General features: G+C 47.0%; 1 protein-coding gene across 3 annotated transcripts; it reads left to right on the top strand.

Moving 5' to 3' along the window:
- The first annotated feature begins 351 nt into the window (after nucleotides 1-351).
- Nucleotides 352-13,862, top strand: HEATR9 (HEAT repeat containing 9). 3 transcript variants are annotated; one of them, XM_072779542.1, is made up of 16 exons: nucleotides 353-588; nucleotides 1,611-1,660; nucleotides 2,820-3,001; nucleotides 3,242-3,368; nucleotides 3,577-3,633; nucleotides 3,810-3,866; nucleotides 4,516-4,573; nucleotides 4,943-5,073; nucleotides 8,446-8,628; nucleotides 9,033-9,125; nucleotides 9,230-9,349; nucleotides 10,864-10,937; nucleotides 11,406-11,457; nucleotides 11,891-11,977; nucleotides 12,459-12,839; nucleotides 13,631-13,763. In XM_072779542.1, exons 1-15 carry the CDS (start codon nucleotides 501-503, stop codon nucleotides 12,837-12,839), a joined length of 1,740 nt encoding a protein of 579 aa, XP_072635643.1. In that variant the 5' UTR covers nucleotides 353-500; the 3' UTR covers nucleotides 13,631-13,763. The 3 variants fall into 3 exon arrangements, with proteins under 3 accessions (XP_072635645.1, XP_072635643.1, XP_072635644.1); XM_072779543.1 differs by lacking the exon at nucleotides 12,459-12,839 and having other exon boundaries at nucleotides 13,631-13,862; XM_072779544.1 differs by lacking the exons at nucleotides 2,820-3,001; nucleotides 3,242-3,368 and having other exon boundaries at nucleotides 352-588.
- The last annotated feature ends 1,105 nt before the right edge of the window (nucleotides 13,863-14,967 follow it).

The raw sequence follows: 14,967 nt of genomic DNA, 5'->3' as shown, positions 1-14,967 counted from the left end.
GCTGCCAAGGAAGGAGATATGTGTATAAAAAAGGCTTTCCCGCTCCTGACATTTTCCTGATAACTAGTCCTAAAAACCCCCTCTGCCCCTCCCATGGGCTGATGTGTTCTTGACAGTTCACCAAATGCTTTGACTTTCTTTCCCATGTATGCCTCAACACAGCCACTCTAGCTCCCAGATAGGCATGAACTTCCCACTTTTCACTTGAGGAAACTGAAGCTCCCAGAGGTCAAGTGACTAGCTCAAGGCCATGGGCAAGTAGACACCGGGAGTGGGGGATGGCGGAGGGGCAGGGCTTGAGAATAGAACTGGAGTCTTCCATTTACCTAGGAGATCTGGTTACTCAACACTTGAGTGTTCTACCCACAGAAGCCCCAGCCCCTCACCAGTCTCTCTTGTGCCACAGAGGATAGGTCTCCCCCAGCTGTGCCCCAACACTCCCAACAGCCTTGAATTGCTCTGTCTGGGTTCCCTCTGGCCTTGCGAGGAGAAGAGGGTGGATGGCCTACAAAAAATCAGCTGATATTTTTGACATCTCCAGGTCGATGTTCAAGTACCCATGGCTGGAATATCCAGAGAGGACCAAAGGTGAGGCTGGAATAGACAGAAACAGAGTCGGGAATGGGGCCTGAAAAGAAAAGCTCCCTCTCCCAGACAGGGGTCTGGTGAGTTCAGCAAATCCACAGGAAGGGTCAGGGCAGGGCACTGGACACTTTGATGGCTCCCCACAGCCTTCAAGGTGAGTCTCTAGGACTCTCAAAGATGAGACTTTTTTTTTAAGATTTTATTTATTCATGAGAGAGTGAGAGGCAGAGAGAGAAGCAGGCTCCATGCAGGGAGTCGAATGTGGGACTCGATCCAGGGACTCCAGGATCACGCCATGGGCCAAAAGCAGGTGCTCAACCGCTGAGCCACCCAGGAGTCCCTCGAAGATGGGACATTCTGTGTGTCCCCCCAGCTTCTGCTCCCACATCTGCACCCTGCTTTCTACCCAACTCCCCAACTCCCAGTCTTTGAAAGAAGTTGTTCCCCGTGCCTAACGCTCTTCCCCCTTATCTATCTGGCTAACCCCTACATGGATTAAAGACTGAGCCTGTGTATGATCACCTCTGGGAAACCTTCCCTGGTCCTCCCAGCCAGATTAGGGGGGCCCTCATCTGTACCACCTGTGCCTGTATCTTCACATTTGTCTCCATTTGTTAATCACTAGTAAACAGCTCTGTCTCACCAGCTAGATCAGTGGTTCTCAAAGTGTGGTCCCAAGACAAACAGCATCAGTATCTTGTTAGAAATGCAAATTCCCAGACCCCGACCCCAGATGTCCATACTCAGGACAAATGCCAGAAATCGGTTTTAACAAGCTCTCCAGGTGATTCTACAGCACACTCAAGTTTGAGAATCACTGAATGAGTCAGCTGGTTTTCAGCATCAGCTGCACATTAGAATCCTCTGGGGAGCTTTCTGTCTAGGCCCTATCCCCAGAGAATCAGACCCAATGCATCTGATGTAGGCCCAAGGATCCCCAAATAATTCTAATATGCAATGTTCACTAAACGCTCAATCAATGAATGCCCAAATGGATAATTCTTAGCCCATCATTTATACCACAGAACTCAGAAAAGCCATGGCTCCTGTTCACCTGCCCTTGTCCTGCTACCAGGTAAGACCCCCTAACTTTAACCATCCTGGGAGCTTTGTTGAAGTTGGAGGGGCGGTAGACTGTCTTGTTCCTTTAAGGCTGGTTCACAGAACCCTTACACTCACCCCTGGGGCTGCCACTAACTCTGTGTGACCTTGGACAAGTCATTTCCCCTCCCTAAGCCTCAGGAGCTTCCTCTGACACAGGCCAACCCCTGTCTCGCTTCATTTGTGGAGTTGCTATGAGATACTATCTATAAGGCCTAGGCTACATAGGCAGTGCTTAACAATGAGTCATTTTTATTCACTAATGCAGGGATCCTCATAGAGATGCCAGATAGAATACAGGATGCTGGGCAGCCCAGGTGGCTCAGAGGTTTAGCGCTGCCTTCGGCCCAGGACATGATCCTGGAGACCTGGGATGGAGTCCCACTTCAGGCTCCCTGCATGGAGCCTGCTTCTCCTTCTGCCTGTGTCTCTGCCTCTCTCTCTGTGGCCCCTCTTCCTTGTTGCTCAGAGAATTAACTCTGACAAAGGCTGGAGAAGAGATAGGAATGAATCCTAGCCAAATCAGCGGAGAAAGCCCCTGACCCACCCACAACCCTCTACTACAATCAGAGCTGTAGTTTCATGACCATTTAAGAGAGAGATTGTTAAAGGAGATTCTGTTTTTCCAACTAAATTGTTAAGTTCCATGAAGGGATGATAACTGCCTCCCTAGCACCTAGCACAGTGCTCGGCACTCAGCTGGTACTCGGTGAGTATCTGTTGCATGCCTAAATGAACGAACAGTAACTTGTCTCCCTCACCCCCTGCCTTTTCATCTCCTTGCCCTTGCCCAGATGGCCTTTTCAAAATGCTCTGAGATCCTTAAATAACCAAACTGTCTACTCAGATTGGTTTACAGATCAACAAGAGCTTCACAATCTTTACCTCACTTATTCTTTGCAACAATGAGGAGTACAGAAAGAATAAGGATTATTAGCTCCATTCTGCAGATGAGAAGACTGAGATCTTGATGGGTGAAGTCACTTGCTCAAGTCACACAATGGGTAGGGTCTCGGACTCTAGGTCAGATGAGAGACTGAAGGGTGTCTCTCTCACCTAGTCTCTTCTTATCCTGGTCCTTTTCCTGGTCGAGGAATATCCCCCATCACTGCTGTGCTATTCACATCCCCCAGATGCCAAAGGAAGAGTTTCCCCCAAGCCCAGAGTGCTGGAGGCAGCACCCAAGCAAGCCACATTCAGTGCCTCACTGCTACTTCAAGAAGCCTGAGATCTACACACACTGGCACATTCTATACAATCAGCGACAAGAACGGGAGGCCCAGAAAATGTTGTGGAAAATGAGAGATCACCCTAGGTGTGCTTTGCTCCTCCCTGTTCTCCACACTTTCTAGGAAAGAGAGGAAGAAGAAAGGAGTGGGATAGAGAGTGGGGCAAGTCCAGCTTACAGATCCCAGAGAGGAGCCTGGGGTAGGAGGAGGCTCATCTGTCTTCCACTGGTCCCATCTCTGGACTAAGGACCAAGGGGCAGAGGAGTCTGTGAAGTGGGAGGGAGAGAACAAGGGGACCAAGGCTGACTGTGCAATTTCTCACACAGGCAACTCAAAGAGGACACACCTATCCAAAAATTCCATCTCCCTATGAGCAAGTTAACTATAAAATCTCAGATGGGATCCAAGCCCTCAGACCCTACTGGGGACCCCCTGAAGTGGCAAAGATTAAAGGTCAGGGACCACGGTGGGAGGGAGAATGGGGAGACTCCCTTTCTGTGGGTGCCCTTACCTTGGGCTCACATTATCCTTCAGCCTTCAGTCCCTGCCAACAAAATGGAGGTGGGAAAGGAAAAGGAATTAGATGAGCTCCTTTCCATTTGAAGTTCTACAACTCTATTAATCCCTTTCTTCCTTTCCATTGGCTCCCTTGGATGAGCAGGATCTCACAAAAAGCCTGGAATCTCCCAGAGAGCATGAGCAGTTCTATGCAGCACAGGTGAGAGGTGGCAAGCATGGTGGAGCATGGTCTCAGGTAGAATTTGGCTGAGCTGGGGAGTAGAAAGATGCTTGGGGTGTGGCATTCCAAGTCAAAACTCCAGCTGTGTCCAGAGGCTGTAACTCACAGGGTGGTGTCTGAGCTTTCTTCCCTTTCTTCCACCCCTGTTCCTACAGGCTCTGGGGTGTCTGGGCGTCAATGACAAGTTTATCATGGAGGCACTGTGGCAGGTGGTGAGTTTGGGGCTGCATGGAGCTCACGAGAAGAGGAAACAGGGTCTAGGTATGAGAACATAGGCACACAAGGCTCGCCAGGATATTAAGGACACTGGGTCAGATGCAGTGAGGAGAGAGCTGCCAGTGTGTGGTGTGCTCCATCTCATGCCCTTGGCTTCCTTGAAGGGCAGCTTGATGGGGATGGGGGAATCTGTGTAACAGAAAAGACCCTCAACTGAAAAGCCAGAAAAGAACTGAGACTGAGTTCATTCTCTATCATAACCAAATCAAAGCCCCATGCTTATATGCCAATTTATAATGGGGAACATGCTTTTCTTATCCATGTTCTCATTTAAGTCTTACAAACTAGGAATAGGCAGTAGTATCTGCATGTTTCTACTGAAGCTCTGAGAATGAGCCAAGTGACTTGCCCAAGACTACATGGTTACTAGATACCAGATAAGGATTTGAACAAATGTCTTATTCCCGAGTTAGGTTCCTTCCATTGCACCATTCTGCCTGTATTTTGTGCTTGAGCATAGACAGGTCATTCCCTAGGCCTTGGTTTCCTCACTTGTAAATGAAAACTTAAGCTGAGAGGACTCTTTAAGAGCTCTGACATCTCATCACCTTATGGCATATCTCTACCTCCTGCCTCTTAAATCAGGCTCAAACTGGTCCAGAGAAAGTGAAGTATGTGGCCTGTCGAAGCCTGGCCATGCTGGGTGAGTATGTCCTCTCCCTGGGAAGGGAGTGAGAAAGATGAGAAAGGATCCAGTGTGGCCCCCTTTCCTCTTTGGGTAAGGACACCCATTTCTACCTATCATTTGGCAGGATCTGGGAGCTAGCCTAGGTACCGTGGGCAGAGAGAAGAAAGTGGGGTGAAAAGGGAGAAGAGATTGGGAGGGAGGGAGCGGGTCCCTGGAACTACAGCCATGCTCAGCCAGCCGCACCAGTGTCCTGGGAGGATGGGTAACACTTTGAGACCTAGTACTTAGAACTGCTGTCTTGAAGGCACAGTGGAGTCAAATGGATCCTGGCAGAGAGGAACAGTCCCTGAGCTCTGCCCTGATCTGAGGACCCTTCCTGTCTAGGTTGCCTGAATAAGCACGTGATCCAGGTTCTCATTAAACAGTTGAAGGGGCAAAATGAGGAGCAAAGGATGGATTCTCTGACAGGGCTACGAGCGGCTTTAAACACCTGGGCTTCTGTCCCCAAAGACAAGGTGATTTGAGAGGAGAGTCTGTAACTGGCAGGTAGGACAAGGTAATTGACGGTGCTGGCTGGCGTTAGGTCAGAGAGAAGGTAACCCAGCTCCTAGCCTTGATGAGAGAAGACTCTGTCCTTGTGGAGTTCCCTGAACAGAGGCACTGACATAGCCACTTAGTAGTCATACAACCAGTGAAAAGCCATCTTTCAGAGCCATAGTTAGTTCATTTCCAAAATGGAGATGGTAACATCATGATAAGCACTGAGTCGTGTACAGAACTGCTAAATCACTAAATTGAAACTAATATAACATTGTATGTTAACTATACTAACACTGTATGTTAACTATATTTCAATAAAAATTCATTAATATATTAAACAAATGAATAAAATGGATAGTAATTATAACATTGTTGAGAAGACTAAATGAGATAACGTATATAAAGCACCTAGTTCAATGCCTGTGCTTTTTAAATGGTAACAATTATCATCCCTAAAATAACCTACTAAAGAAAAAACTTCTCTCAAGAGGGGAAAGGGATTGAGAGAGTCTACAACACTACTCAAATTTTTACCCTTTTAGGATCCTCTCAGGCAGGTGCTCAACCGCTGAGCCACATCTCCACTCTGTATGAAACAGAAGTTATCATTCATCCATTTACTCAACAAATATATGTTAAACAGCTATCACATGCCAGGCTCTGTCCCAGGTCCTTAAGATACATCAGTGAACCCAACAGACTAAGATCCCCTGCTTTTGTGGAGCTTACCTTCTAGTTGGGAAGTCACATAGTAACCAGTAAACTTAATTATATAGTATGTTAGAGATGACAAGTGTAGTGGAAAAATTAGGTAGCAGGGTGAGGGTGATTAGGAATGCCAAGTGAGGATGGGAATAGGTTAGTTTTAAACACAGAAGGGGGACACCTGGGTGGCTCAGCGGTTGAGCACCTGCCTTCGGCTCAGGGTGTGATCCCAAGATCCAGGATTGAGTCCCACATCGGGCTCCCTGTGGAGGGCCTGCTTCTCCCTCTGCCTATGTCTCTGCCTCTCTCTGTATGTCTCTCATGAATAAATAAATCAATCCTTAAAAAAAAATAAATACAGAAGGGAGGAAGGCTTCACTTAGAAGGTGTCATTTGAGCAAAGACATGAAGAAGGTAAAAGTGTTAGTCCTGCAGGTATCTGAAAGAAGGCATTCCCAGTAGAAGGGCCAATCAGTGCAAAGGCTCTAAGGCAGGAGTGTGCTTGGTTGGCATGGTCAATGGACAGCAAGGAGGCCAGTGTGGCTGCAGTGGAGTGGAAATAGAAAAAGTAGTAGAAAATGAAAGTAGGTCAAAGGAGTTAACAGGAGACTCAGTTATACTAAATCCAGATTGACTAGATCTACTAGAGTAGATCATACTCCATCAGCACTTTCTGGAGAACTTCAAGTACTTGGGCTTTTAGTCTGATGGAAGTAAGGAACAAAGCAGTGACATAATCTAACTTACATTTCAAAAGGTTCACTCTGTTGTACTGAGAAAAGATGGGTGGGGCACCAGGTGGAAGCAGAAAGACCAATTGGGGGCTACTAAATCAATCCTGGTGAGATATAAAGGTAGCACAGTGGTTGCAGTGGGATTAGTAAAACAGGTTGAATGTGAACTACAAAAGACAGTGAGAAAACAAGGATGAAGCCAAGGTCTTTTGGCCCAGCAGTTGAAAGGATGGAGTTGTTATCACCTAAAATGGAGAAAGCTACGTGTGAAACAGGTTCGAAGGTAATATCAGAAGTCCAGTTTTGGACAACTTATATTTGAGATATCTATTGGACCTCCAAAGGAGACAGCAGGCAAAGAGTTGTATGTACAATTTGGAATCTGAAGTCTGAACCAAAGAATTTATGAGTTGTTGGCATATAGACAACATTTAATGTCATTCAGTTAGATGAGATCACTAAGTACCAAGTATGAAGTCTTGGGGCATCCCAATTTTAAGAGGTCAGGGAGAAGAGGAAGAACCAGTAAATAATGACACCTGGCCAGTAGGTAGGAAGACACCCCAAGAGTGTGGTATTCTGAAAATCAAGTGAGGAAAATATATCAAGGAAAGGAAACAAATCAACCATATCAAATAAGGGCTGGGAATCAATACACAGATTAACAATGTAGAAATCCTTGATTATCTTAACAAGAATAGTTCTGGTGGGGTGGTGAAGAGTTTAGGAGTGAACGGCAAGAAAGAAATTAGAGATAGCAAGAATGGACAACTTCCCAAGTTTTGCTGGAAAGGGCTACCAATGGCACCAGGGGTGGATTTTAGAAAAAAAGAAAAATAACAGCATATTTCTATGATCCAGTAGTGAAAATGATCATTTTGAAGAAAGAAGAAAGAGTTGTGATTAGGTGAGATGAGAACACACAAGCAAAAAGATGGTCAGAGCCTGTAGCAGTAAGTGGAAGGAAAGAACATAGGGTACAGGTTGGAAGGTTGGATAGAAATGGTGGTAGGTGCCTCTGGAACTTCTTTTCCAGTTGCTATATATTTGCTCAGTAAAGTAGGAAGCAAGGTTTTCATCTGAGAGTTAAGAATGGAAGAAGTTTTGGAGGTTCCAGTGGACAAGGTATTAATCAAGAGGGTGGGAAAAAGAATTGCCCAGGGAAAACTAGTATGGTTACTAGGTAGCACTGAAGAGTCCACACAAGGTTTGTGTTCACACAATGAAAGCAAGATCAGTCATCATGACTGTGTGCTTTTCTCCAGGAAGTGCAGGCACAGAGTAAGTGGAGAATTGAGTACCATGAAGCAAGAGGAGGCAAAGGAGTTGAGTGAGGCAGGCTGACTCAAGTGACTATAGTAGGACCATGGAGTTTAAACTAGGTAGAGAGGGAATAAAAAGAAGAGCAATGTAAAGGTGCTCAGTGGACATTATGTTAATCCACGTGGAGGATTAACACCGGGAGGTGAGCTGGAAAGATAGGAGGTGATGGTCAGAGAGTGGGATCCACAAAATGGAGATCATGGAGATTGCACCAAAATGGGTAATGATAAAAACCTCTCTGTGAGAAGTAATGGCTGACATAGAATGGAACAAGGACAAGATTATTGGAGAACAGGGGTAGGATCAATGACATATGTATTTTTAAAATGTCAGGAATTAAAACAGCAGAAGTGTTAAAGTGACACTCATCCAACCATGAGATGGATGAGTCCTAGAGAAATGAGATAAGACCTAGAAGCAAGTAGAGGACAACAATTATAAGGAGGAAGTGGGTAAAATCTGATGACATGAGATTCATTCTAGGGAGGAAGGACAATGCTCTGGGAGTAGCAGTGAATCGCCCTCTTAACAAAGCCTGGCTGAAGACATACTCCCCCTGCCCATTTCACTTCTTGTCTCCCTCAGAGGACTCAAGTCGGGGATGAAGAAAAGTTGGTACCTGTGCTGCAGATGCTGATAAATAAGTCATCGAATGAAGCAGCCGTGGAGGCAGCCCTGTGCTTGGGTTTCCTGCGGCCCTGCAGCAACACAGCCCAAGAGTACTTGCTGCAGTGCCTGAGCCAAGGATCAAAAACCCAGCAGATGAAGGTATGAGGAACAGGAGGCTGGGTTCTGGGGAGCACTGGGGAACCAGAGGGCATGCTGACTCTAGTACAGTCTGGACCCCGTCATACAGAACCAGAAAAAAAGGAGCTTCGGCAGGGGGCACTGCAGGGTCCTCTGTGTGTCTGTCAATATGTGTGTGCATGAATATGGGGTCACATAGATATAAGTGTACATGTGTCTGTATATATTTGATTTGTATGAGTGCTCATTTATAACTGTGCATATCTGTGCACACATGAACTTATGCTCTCACTCAAAAGGCAAAGAGGTAGGAGAATGCACCCCATCTGTTCCCCATGAGTTTAGGCTCAGTCCTCAAGCCTACCTGGCCATCCAGATGCCTCTTGCCCCTGTACAACTCACCCTACCCTGCCTGCCCCTCACAGGCACTTAGGATGCTGGTGAAGATGATGCATATAAACACAGCCACAGTCATCAGGGCCATCCTAGACCAGCTGTGCCATTCTAGTGTTCTGGAGGTAAGCTTTCAGACTGCCAAGGACCCTTCCTTCTCCAGCACTAGGACAGGCTGAGGGATAAGGAAGAGAGTCTACCCTTCATACCTCCTCACCTCTGCCCTCAGCACCGCTTTGAAGCCACCCAGATGCTCAAGACCATTGGGCTGCAACAGATCCGGGCACAAGGGCTGGAGGGATCCACATTTGACCTGCTCTGGAAGAAGACGTATAATGAACCTTTCCTTGTGAGATCAACGTTCCCAAACCCAGGCAGCCCAAACCCGCCTCCTCTCCCTTCTCTGAAGACCTCTCACCACACTGCCCCTCAAAGTTTCATATTGACTCTAAGGCATCAACACACACCGTTCCTCTAACGCAGCCTGCATTTTCAAGTCATCTTGCCTTTGCTCAGGCAGTTCTCAGTGAAAAATGCCGAGTCATCCCTTCCTCCTTCCCTCCTTCCCTTTGCAAGGTGAAAAACTGCCTCAAGCTATTACTCACTCTTCCTTCCTTCCACCTGTTACTTAAAGTAAGACTGCTCTGGCAAAGCCAGTCCAAACACCTCCAATGGGAAGCTTTTCCAAATCACCCCCAACACAAAGAACCCTGCCTTCCTCTGTGTTCCTTTGCTTTCATCTTTATTGTAGCTTGTTACAGAACCAGCCACAGAACTTCTAAAGACGGTTTTCTAAAATGTAAAACAGACTGTCTCTCATCTCCACATTAAACTTTTCAGTGGCTCCCCACTGCCCTCAGGAAGGTTTACCACTGCCATTCACCACCCAGGGCCTGCTTACCTCTCTAGTTTCAACCCTCCACACTCCTGCTCAAAGCCACACACCAGCTATGCTTAAGAGGACTCCATCCTGGGATGCCTGGGTGGTTCAGCAGTTGAGTAATCTGCTTTTGGCTCAGGGTGTAATCCTGGAGTCCCAAGATCAAGTCCCGCATCGGGCTCCCCAAGAGGAGTCTGCCTCTCCCTCTGCCTGGGTGTCTGCCTCTCTCTGTGTGGCTCTCATGAATAAATACATAGGAGGACTCTGTCCTCATTTATTCTTCGTATCCCAGTATAATTCCTGAGTGCCCCACTTTGAAGAATCCTTGTAGTCACCTAGCTAAATTGAAATACTTTCTGTTCCCTAATCTATGTGTTCTCTCTTGCCTCAAAGCTTCTGTACAGGGATCCCTGGGTGGCGCAGCAGTTTGGCGCCTGCCTTTGGCCCAGGGCGCGATCCTGGAGACCTGGGATCGAATCCCACATCGGGCTCCTGGTGCATGGAGCCTGCTTCTCCCTCTGCCTGTGTCTCTGCCTCTCTCTCTCTCTCTCTCTGTGACTATAAATAAATTTTTAAAAAAATTTAAAAAAAAGCTTCTGTACATGCCCTCCTCTCTGCCTAAAAAAAAAAAAAAAAAAAAAAAAAAAAAATCACCCCGTGCCCCGCCCTATACTGGTTAATTCCCATACACCTTTCAGGCTTCAGCTGAGGCATCACTTCTTCCAGGAAATCTTGCTGGTACCCAGATTGACAAGACCCTCCTAGGTTCACCCTATACTTAGTCCTATACTTAGTTCAGTTTTAACACTTACAACTGTAGTATAACTGCCTACTCACTCGTCTGCCTCCCCTACCAGACCAGGGGCTCCTCAAGGCAAGGACCATATATAGCACAAGGTCAACACTTGGTAAAGATTTGTGAGCCCTTAAAGGTACACTCCTGAATTCCTTTTCTCTGTTGCCTCACCTTAATCCTTCTTCAGGCTATGAGGCAGGCTGTGGCTGAAACCGTGGAAGAGCTCAAGATGAAGCCTACGATGATGAACTTGGTGGAGGCGTGAGTGGCTCAGGCTGGGAGCTGCCAGAGCCAAATCCTAGGCTGTGGGAAAGCAGCACAGCGGTGGGGAGAGCTGAGAATCTGATCTCAGTTCTTAGTTCTCACTGGACAAGTCACTCTTTGACCTCTGGGATTTTCTTTATCTGCAAAAGGGGGCTGGTAATATCTACCGCTCAGGGTTGCTAAAAAATGTAAGAACTCAATTAAGATGAGGACATGAAAGGGACCTGTAAAAGGTAGAGTTCTGGACAGATAGGAGTCCAAATTGTCTTTCAGTGCCTCCTGGAAAATTGCAGTACCTGCCTTTCCCTTCCCAACCCCTTTCTTGACCCAAGAACAAGAGGGAGAAAATGATGAAATTAGCATCACTCACTGGCCTTAAGCCCGACTCACTCTGGGCTGTAAGAAACAAATGGCCTTCCTCCCCTATCCACTAACTGGATCGCACACTCACTCCCTTCTACACAGGCAACTGATGAACTCAAATGCCACTGCACGCCAGGAAGCAGTCATCTCTTTGGTAAGGCCAGCTCTGCTTCTCTGATGTGTTGATGTCAAAGAGAGTAGGCAGCTCAGCACAATTACTTAGAGGCAGAAAGGGCTGTAAAGTTTGGGGAGGTTTGCTGGCTTGTGTAAGAATGCCAGCCCTACCATGAATTCAGGGGTAACCTTTTCTTCAGGATTAGAGGTAGGTGGGATGAGAGACAGGAGACGGTTATTATGAAGTGTTGCTTCGATATTTGCAGGAATTTGTCTTGACTCTCTGGTGAGCAGTATGCACTGGAACCCAATGCAGTGGCCCCAAAAGGGAAAGAGAGGGATTCTTCAGCTGGGAAGCCATAGCTCCCTCTCTCCAGGCCACAGGGTCATCACAGGGGAACTAGAGTAGAAGAGTACAGAAGAGGTATCTTCCTAGGCTGGCTACTTAATCATTCTCACTCTGCCTCTGCTAGGGTGTCCTGGGGATCCGCAGCCCCAAAGTGTTCCACTTGCTCCTGGACATGCTAGACGCAGAGAAGAGCCAGGCTGTGAAAAAAAGTGTAAGGCATTCCCGCCTACCTCTTCCTCTTCTATAGCCCTCCTCCAAGCCTCTCCCACCCATCCCCACCACTTACTCTTTATCAGGAGGGAGAAAGGGGGTCAGCCCCAGTGGCTGGGCAGTTTAGCGCCGCCTTCAGCCCAGGGAGTGATCCTGGGATCCACACCTGCATAGGGCTCCCTGTGTGGAGCCTGCCTCTCTGGGTCTCTCATGAATGAATGAATGAATGAATGAATGAATGAATGAATGAATGAATAAATAAATAAATGAATAAATAAATAAATAAATAAATATTTTTTTTAAAAAGAGAGAGAGAGAAAGGGAGTAGGGGAATGAGCCCTCGGACACTATCCCTTGATTTCACTCCACTCCTTGGGGCCATACTGGCCTGTGGCCAGAGCAGCCCCCTCCCTAGGGCACCCCTTACCCCTCCCAGCCTTAGCCTGAAGGGAGCCAGCCAAAGGACCTTTGTTTCAATGCAGCTAGAAGAAACATTAACTCTGGTGGCTTCAATTGATCCCTGGATCAGAAACAAGCTGAAGAACAAGGTTCTCTTTGTATACGAGGCACTTAAGACTAATGAGGAGGCAGGGCCTACAAGGTTCCGGAAAGAGCCTGAGAACCTAGAAGAGTTAAATATCCAAGACTTTCAACTTGTACAGCTGAACCCCTTGTTTATTGCAAAGTCCAGAGCCACATCAGACCTACAGAAAAAGTCGGGTATCCAGAAAGAGTCTGCCTTCTACCTCAGCTCTGCCTTCCTACCCCATTTCTCTAAACCAAAACACAAGGCACAGGCCACAGGGCCCTGGGTGCCAAAGATCAGGAAACAGCTCCAGATCCTTGCTAAAACCTCCAAATAGGTTAGTTCTTTGGGCCTATCCCTCACTCTCTCCCTAAAGTTGCTTCTCAGGCTCCCCTGAGAATACAATCTATACCTATCTTCCATGAATAAACAAGTATCACTCTACCTACCACTGCTGGTTCCTTTGTCAGAGGCTGCACGGAAACACAGGTCTCCTCACTCCTAGTTGAGTGTTAATTCACTCAACCACATGTCCTTTTCACAAAGGGAAAGAGCCAGAGCTGCTGCAGTGGCCAACCTTCCTCCCTAAATCAAGCCCTTGCTTATACCCAGAATTTGATGAGCCTCTGCCCAGAGTGGGCTGGAGAAGGGAAAGCAGGAGAAAATCCTGGAAAGCTTGGCTTTGGACCATTGCCTCTTACTAACTCACCCCATCTCCCCCCACACCACACTACCACTTCCCAGTGGTAAGGAGACACTGAGGCTATACTTAAGACCAACCAACTCGGGGATCCCTGGGTGGCTCAGTGGTTTAATGCCTGCCTTTGACCCAGGGGCACGATCCTGGAGACCTGGGATCGAGTCCCACATCGGGCTCCTGTCATGGAGCCTGCTTCTCCCTCTGCCTGTGTCTCTGCGCCCGCCACCCCCCGCCCCATGTCTATCATGAACAAATAAATAAAATCTTAAAAAAAAAAAAAAAAAAAAGACCAACCAGCTCTGCTGTCTCTTCTCCACCTTTCTGCCTTCCTCAGGGCCATATCCTATAACAGGCCCACTATTTACCCTCTGAAACTGTTTCTGTTTCTCCCCTATTTGTACTAAAGGCTTGTTTCCCTTTGCCAACAGGACTCGCCACACCAATCCCAACAATCTATATCCTCCATCAAAAAGAAAGAGCCCAGGGATCCCTGGGTGGCGCAGCGGTTTAGCGCCTGCCTTTGGCCCAGGGCGCGATCCTGGAGACCCGGGATCGAATCCCACGTCGGGCTCCCGGTGCATGGAGCCTGCTTCTCCCTCTGCCTGTGTCTCTGCCCCACCCCCTCTGTGTGTGACTATCATAAATAAATAAAAATTAAAAAAAAAAAAAATCACTGCTTCTATGAGGGTCTTGGCTCTCCTGTTATCCCACCCTCTGGTCCACTGGTCTATTTTCTCTCATTCATTGCCAGAACCTTAGTCTTGCTATTACCATGATGGTAACACCCCAGCTCCTCAGGTCCTGATCTCAACTACAAATGTTTTTCCCTTCCATTCACTTCAGCCACCCGCTTCCACCCCTACCTAGCCCGTCATCCCCAGGAATTGCTTCATCTCCAAAATCCTGAACATCTACTTTCTAACCCAAACCTTCTATCTATCCAGCTCCTTTTATCCCCACCACCAGTTCTTTGAATCTCAATAACATTATGTTCTTGACATCCCTACATTCAATAACTTCCTTTTCTTCTTACTCAGCCTGTACTTCACCTATCGACTACTATCCTCACTCTTTTCATACTCCACTAGGTAGAAGACAAATTAGAAATTTTTATTTAGGGATGCCTGGGTGGCTCAGTGGTTAGGTGCCTGCCTTCGGCCCAGGGCGTGATCCTGGAGTCTCGGGGTCGAGTCCCATTATCAGGCAACCTGCATGGAGCCTACTTTTCTCTCTGCCTGTGTCTCTGTCTCTCTCTCTGTGTGTGTCTCTCATGGATAAAGAAATAAAATTTTTTTAAAAAATTTATTTAGATTACTAATTTCTGACAAGTAAAATCCCAAACAAACCCTGAATCAAACTGCCTGTTCCTATTAATAGGTTGCTGATTAAAGATGGAGAAAAATCACAACCATCCAGACTGTACCCACAAAACACTTGCCCCTTATGTTAACTGACCTCTTATTATTGTCTGGCAATTTTACGGGTTCCTAGTCATTAATACTTTCCTCATATTTACTACAATCTCTTCAAACTTTCTATAATATTCCCCAACTCTCAGCACACCATTAAATTTTACTATACACGGTTGGGTGCGGGGGGAAGACATCAGATGGAATTACCTCAACTTCCTGCCACCTCTGTTATAAGCATCCTTGTACACAGTAAAGAGCATAGGCTCTGAGGCCAGATCCTTGGATTAGAATCCTGACTCTGCCATTCACTAGAGATCTGACCTAGGCAAGTTGCTTAGCCTCCAAGTGCCTCT

Source organism: Canis lupus, chromosome 16 (genome assembly GCF_048164855.1).
Source record: "Canis lupus baileyi chromosome 16, mCanLup2.hap1, whole genome shotgun sequence".
NCBI lineage: Eukaryota > Metazoa > Chordata > Mammalia > Carnivora > Canidae > Canis > Canis lupus.
This window is presented reverse-complemented; position numbering and strand designations above follow the sequence as displayed.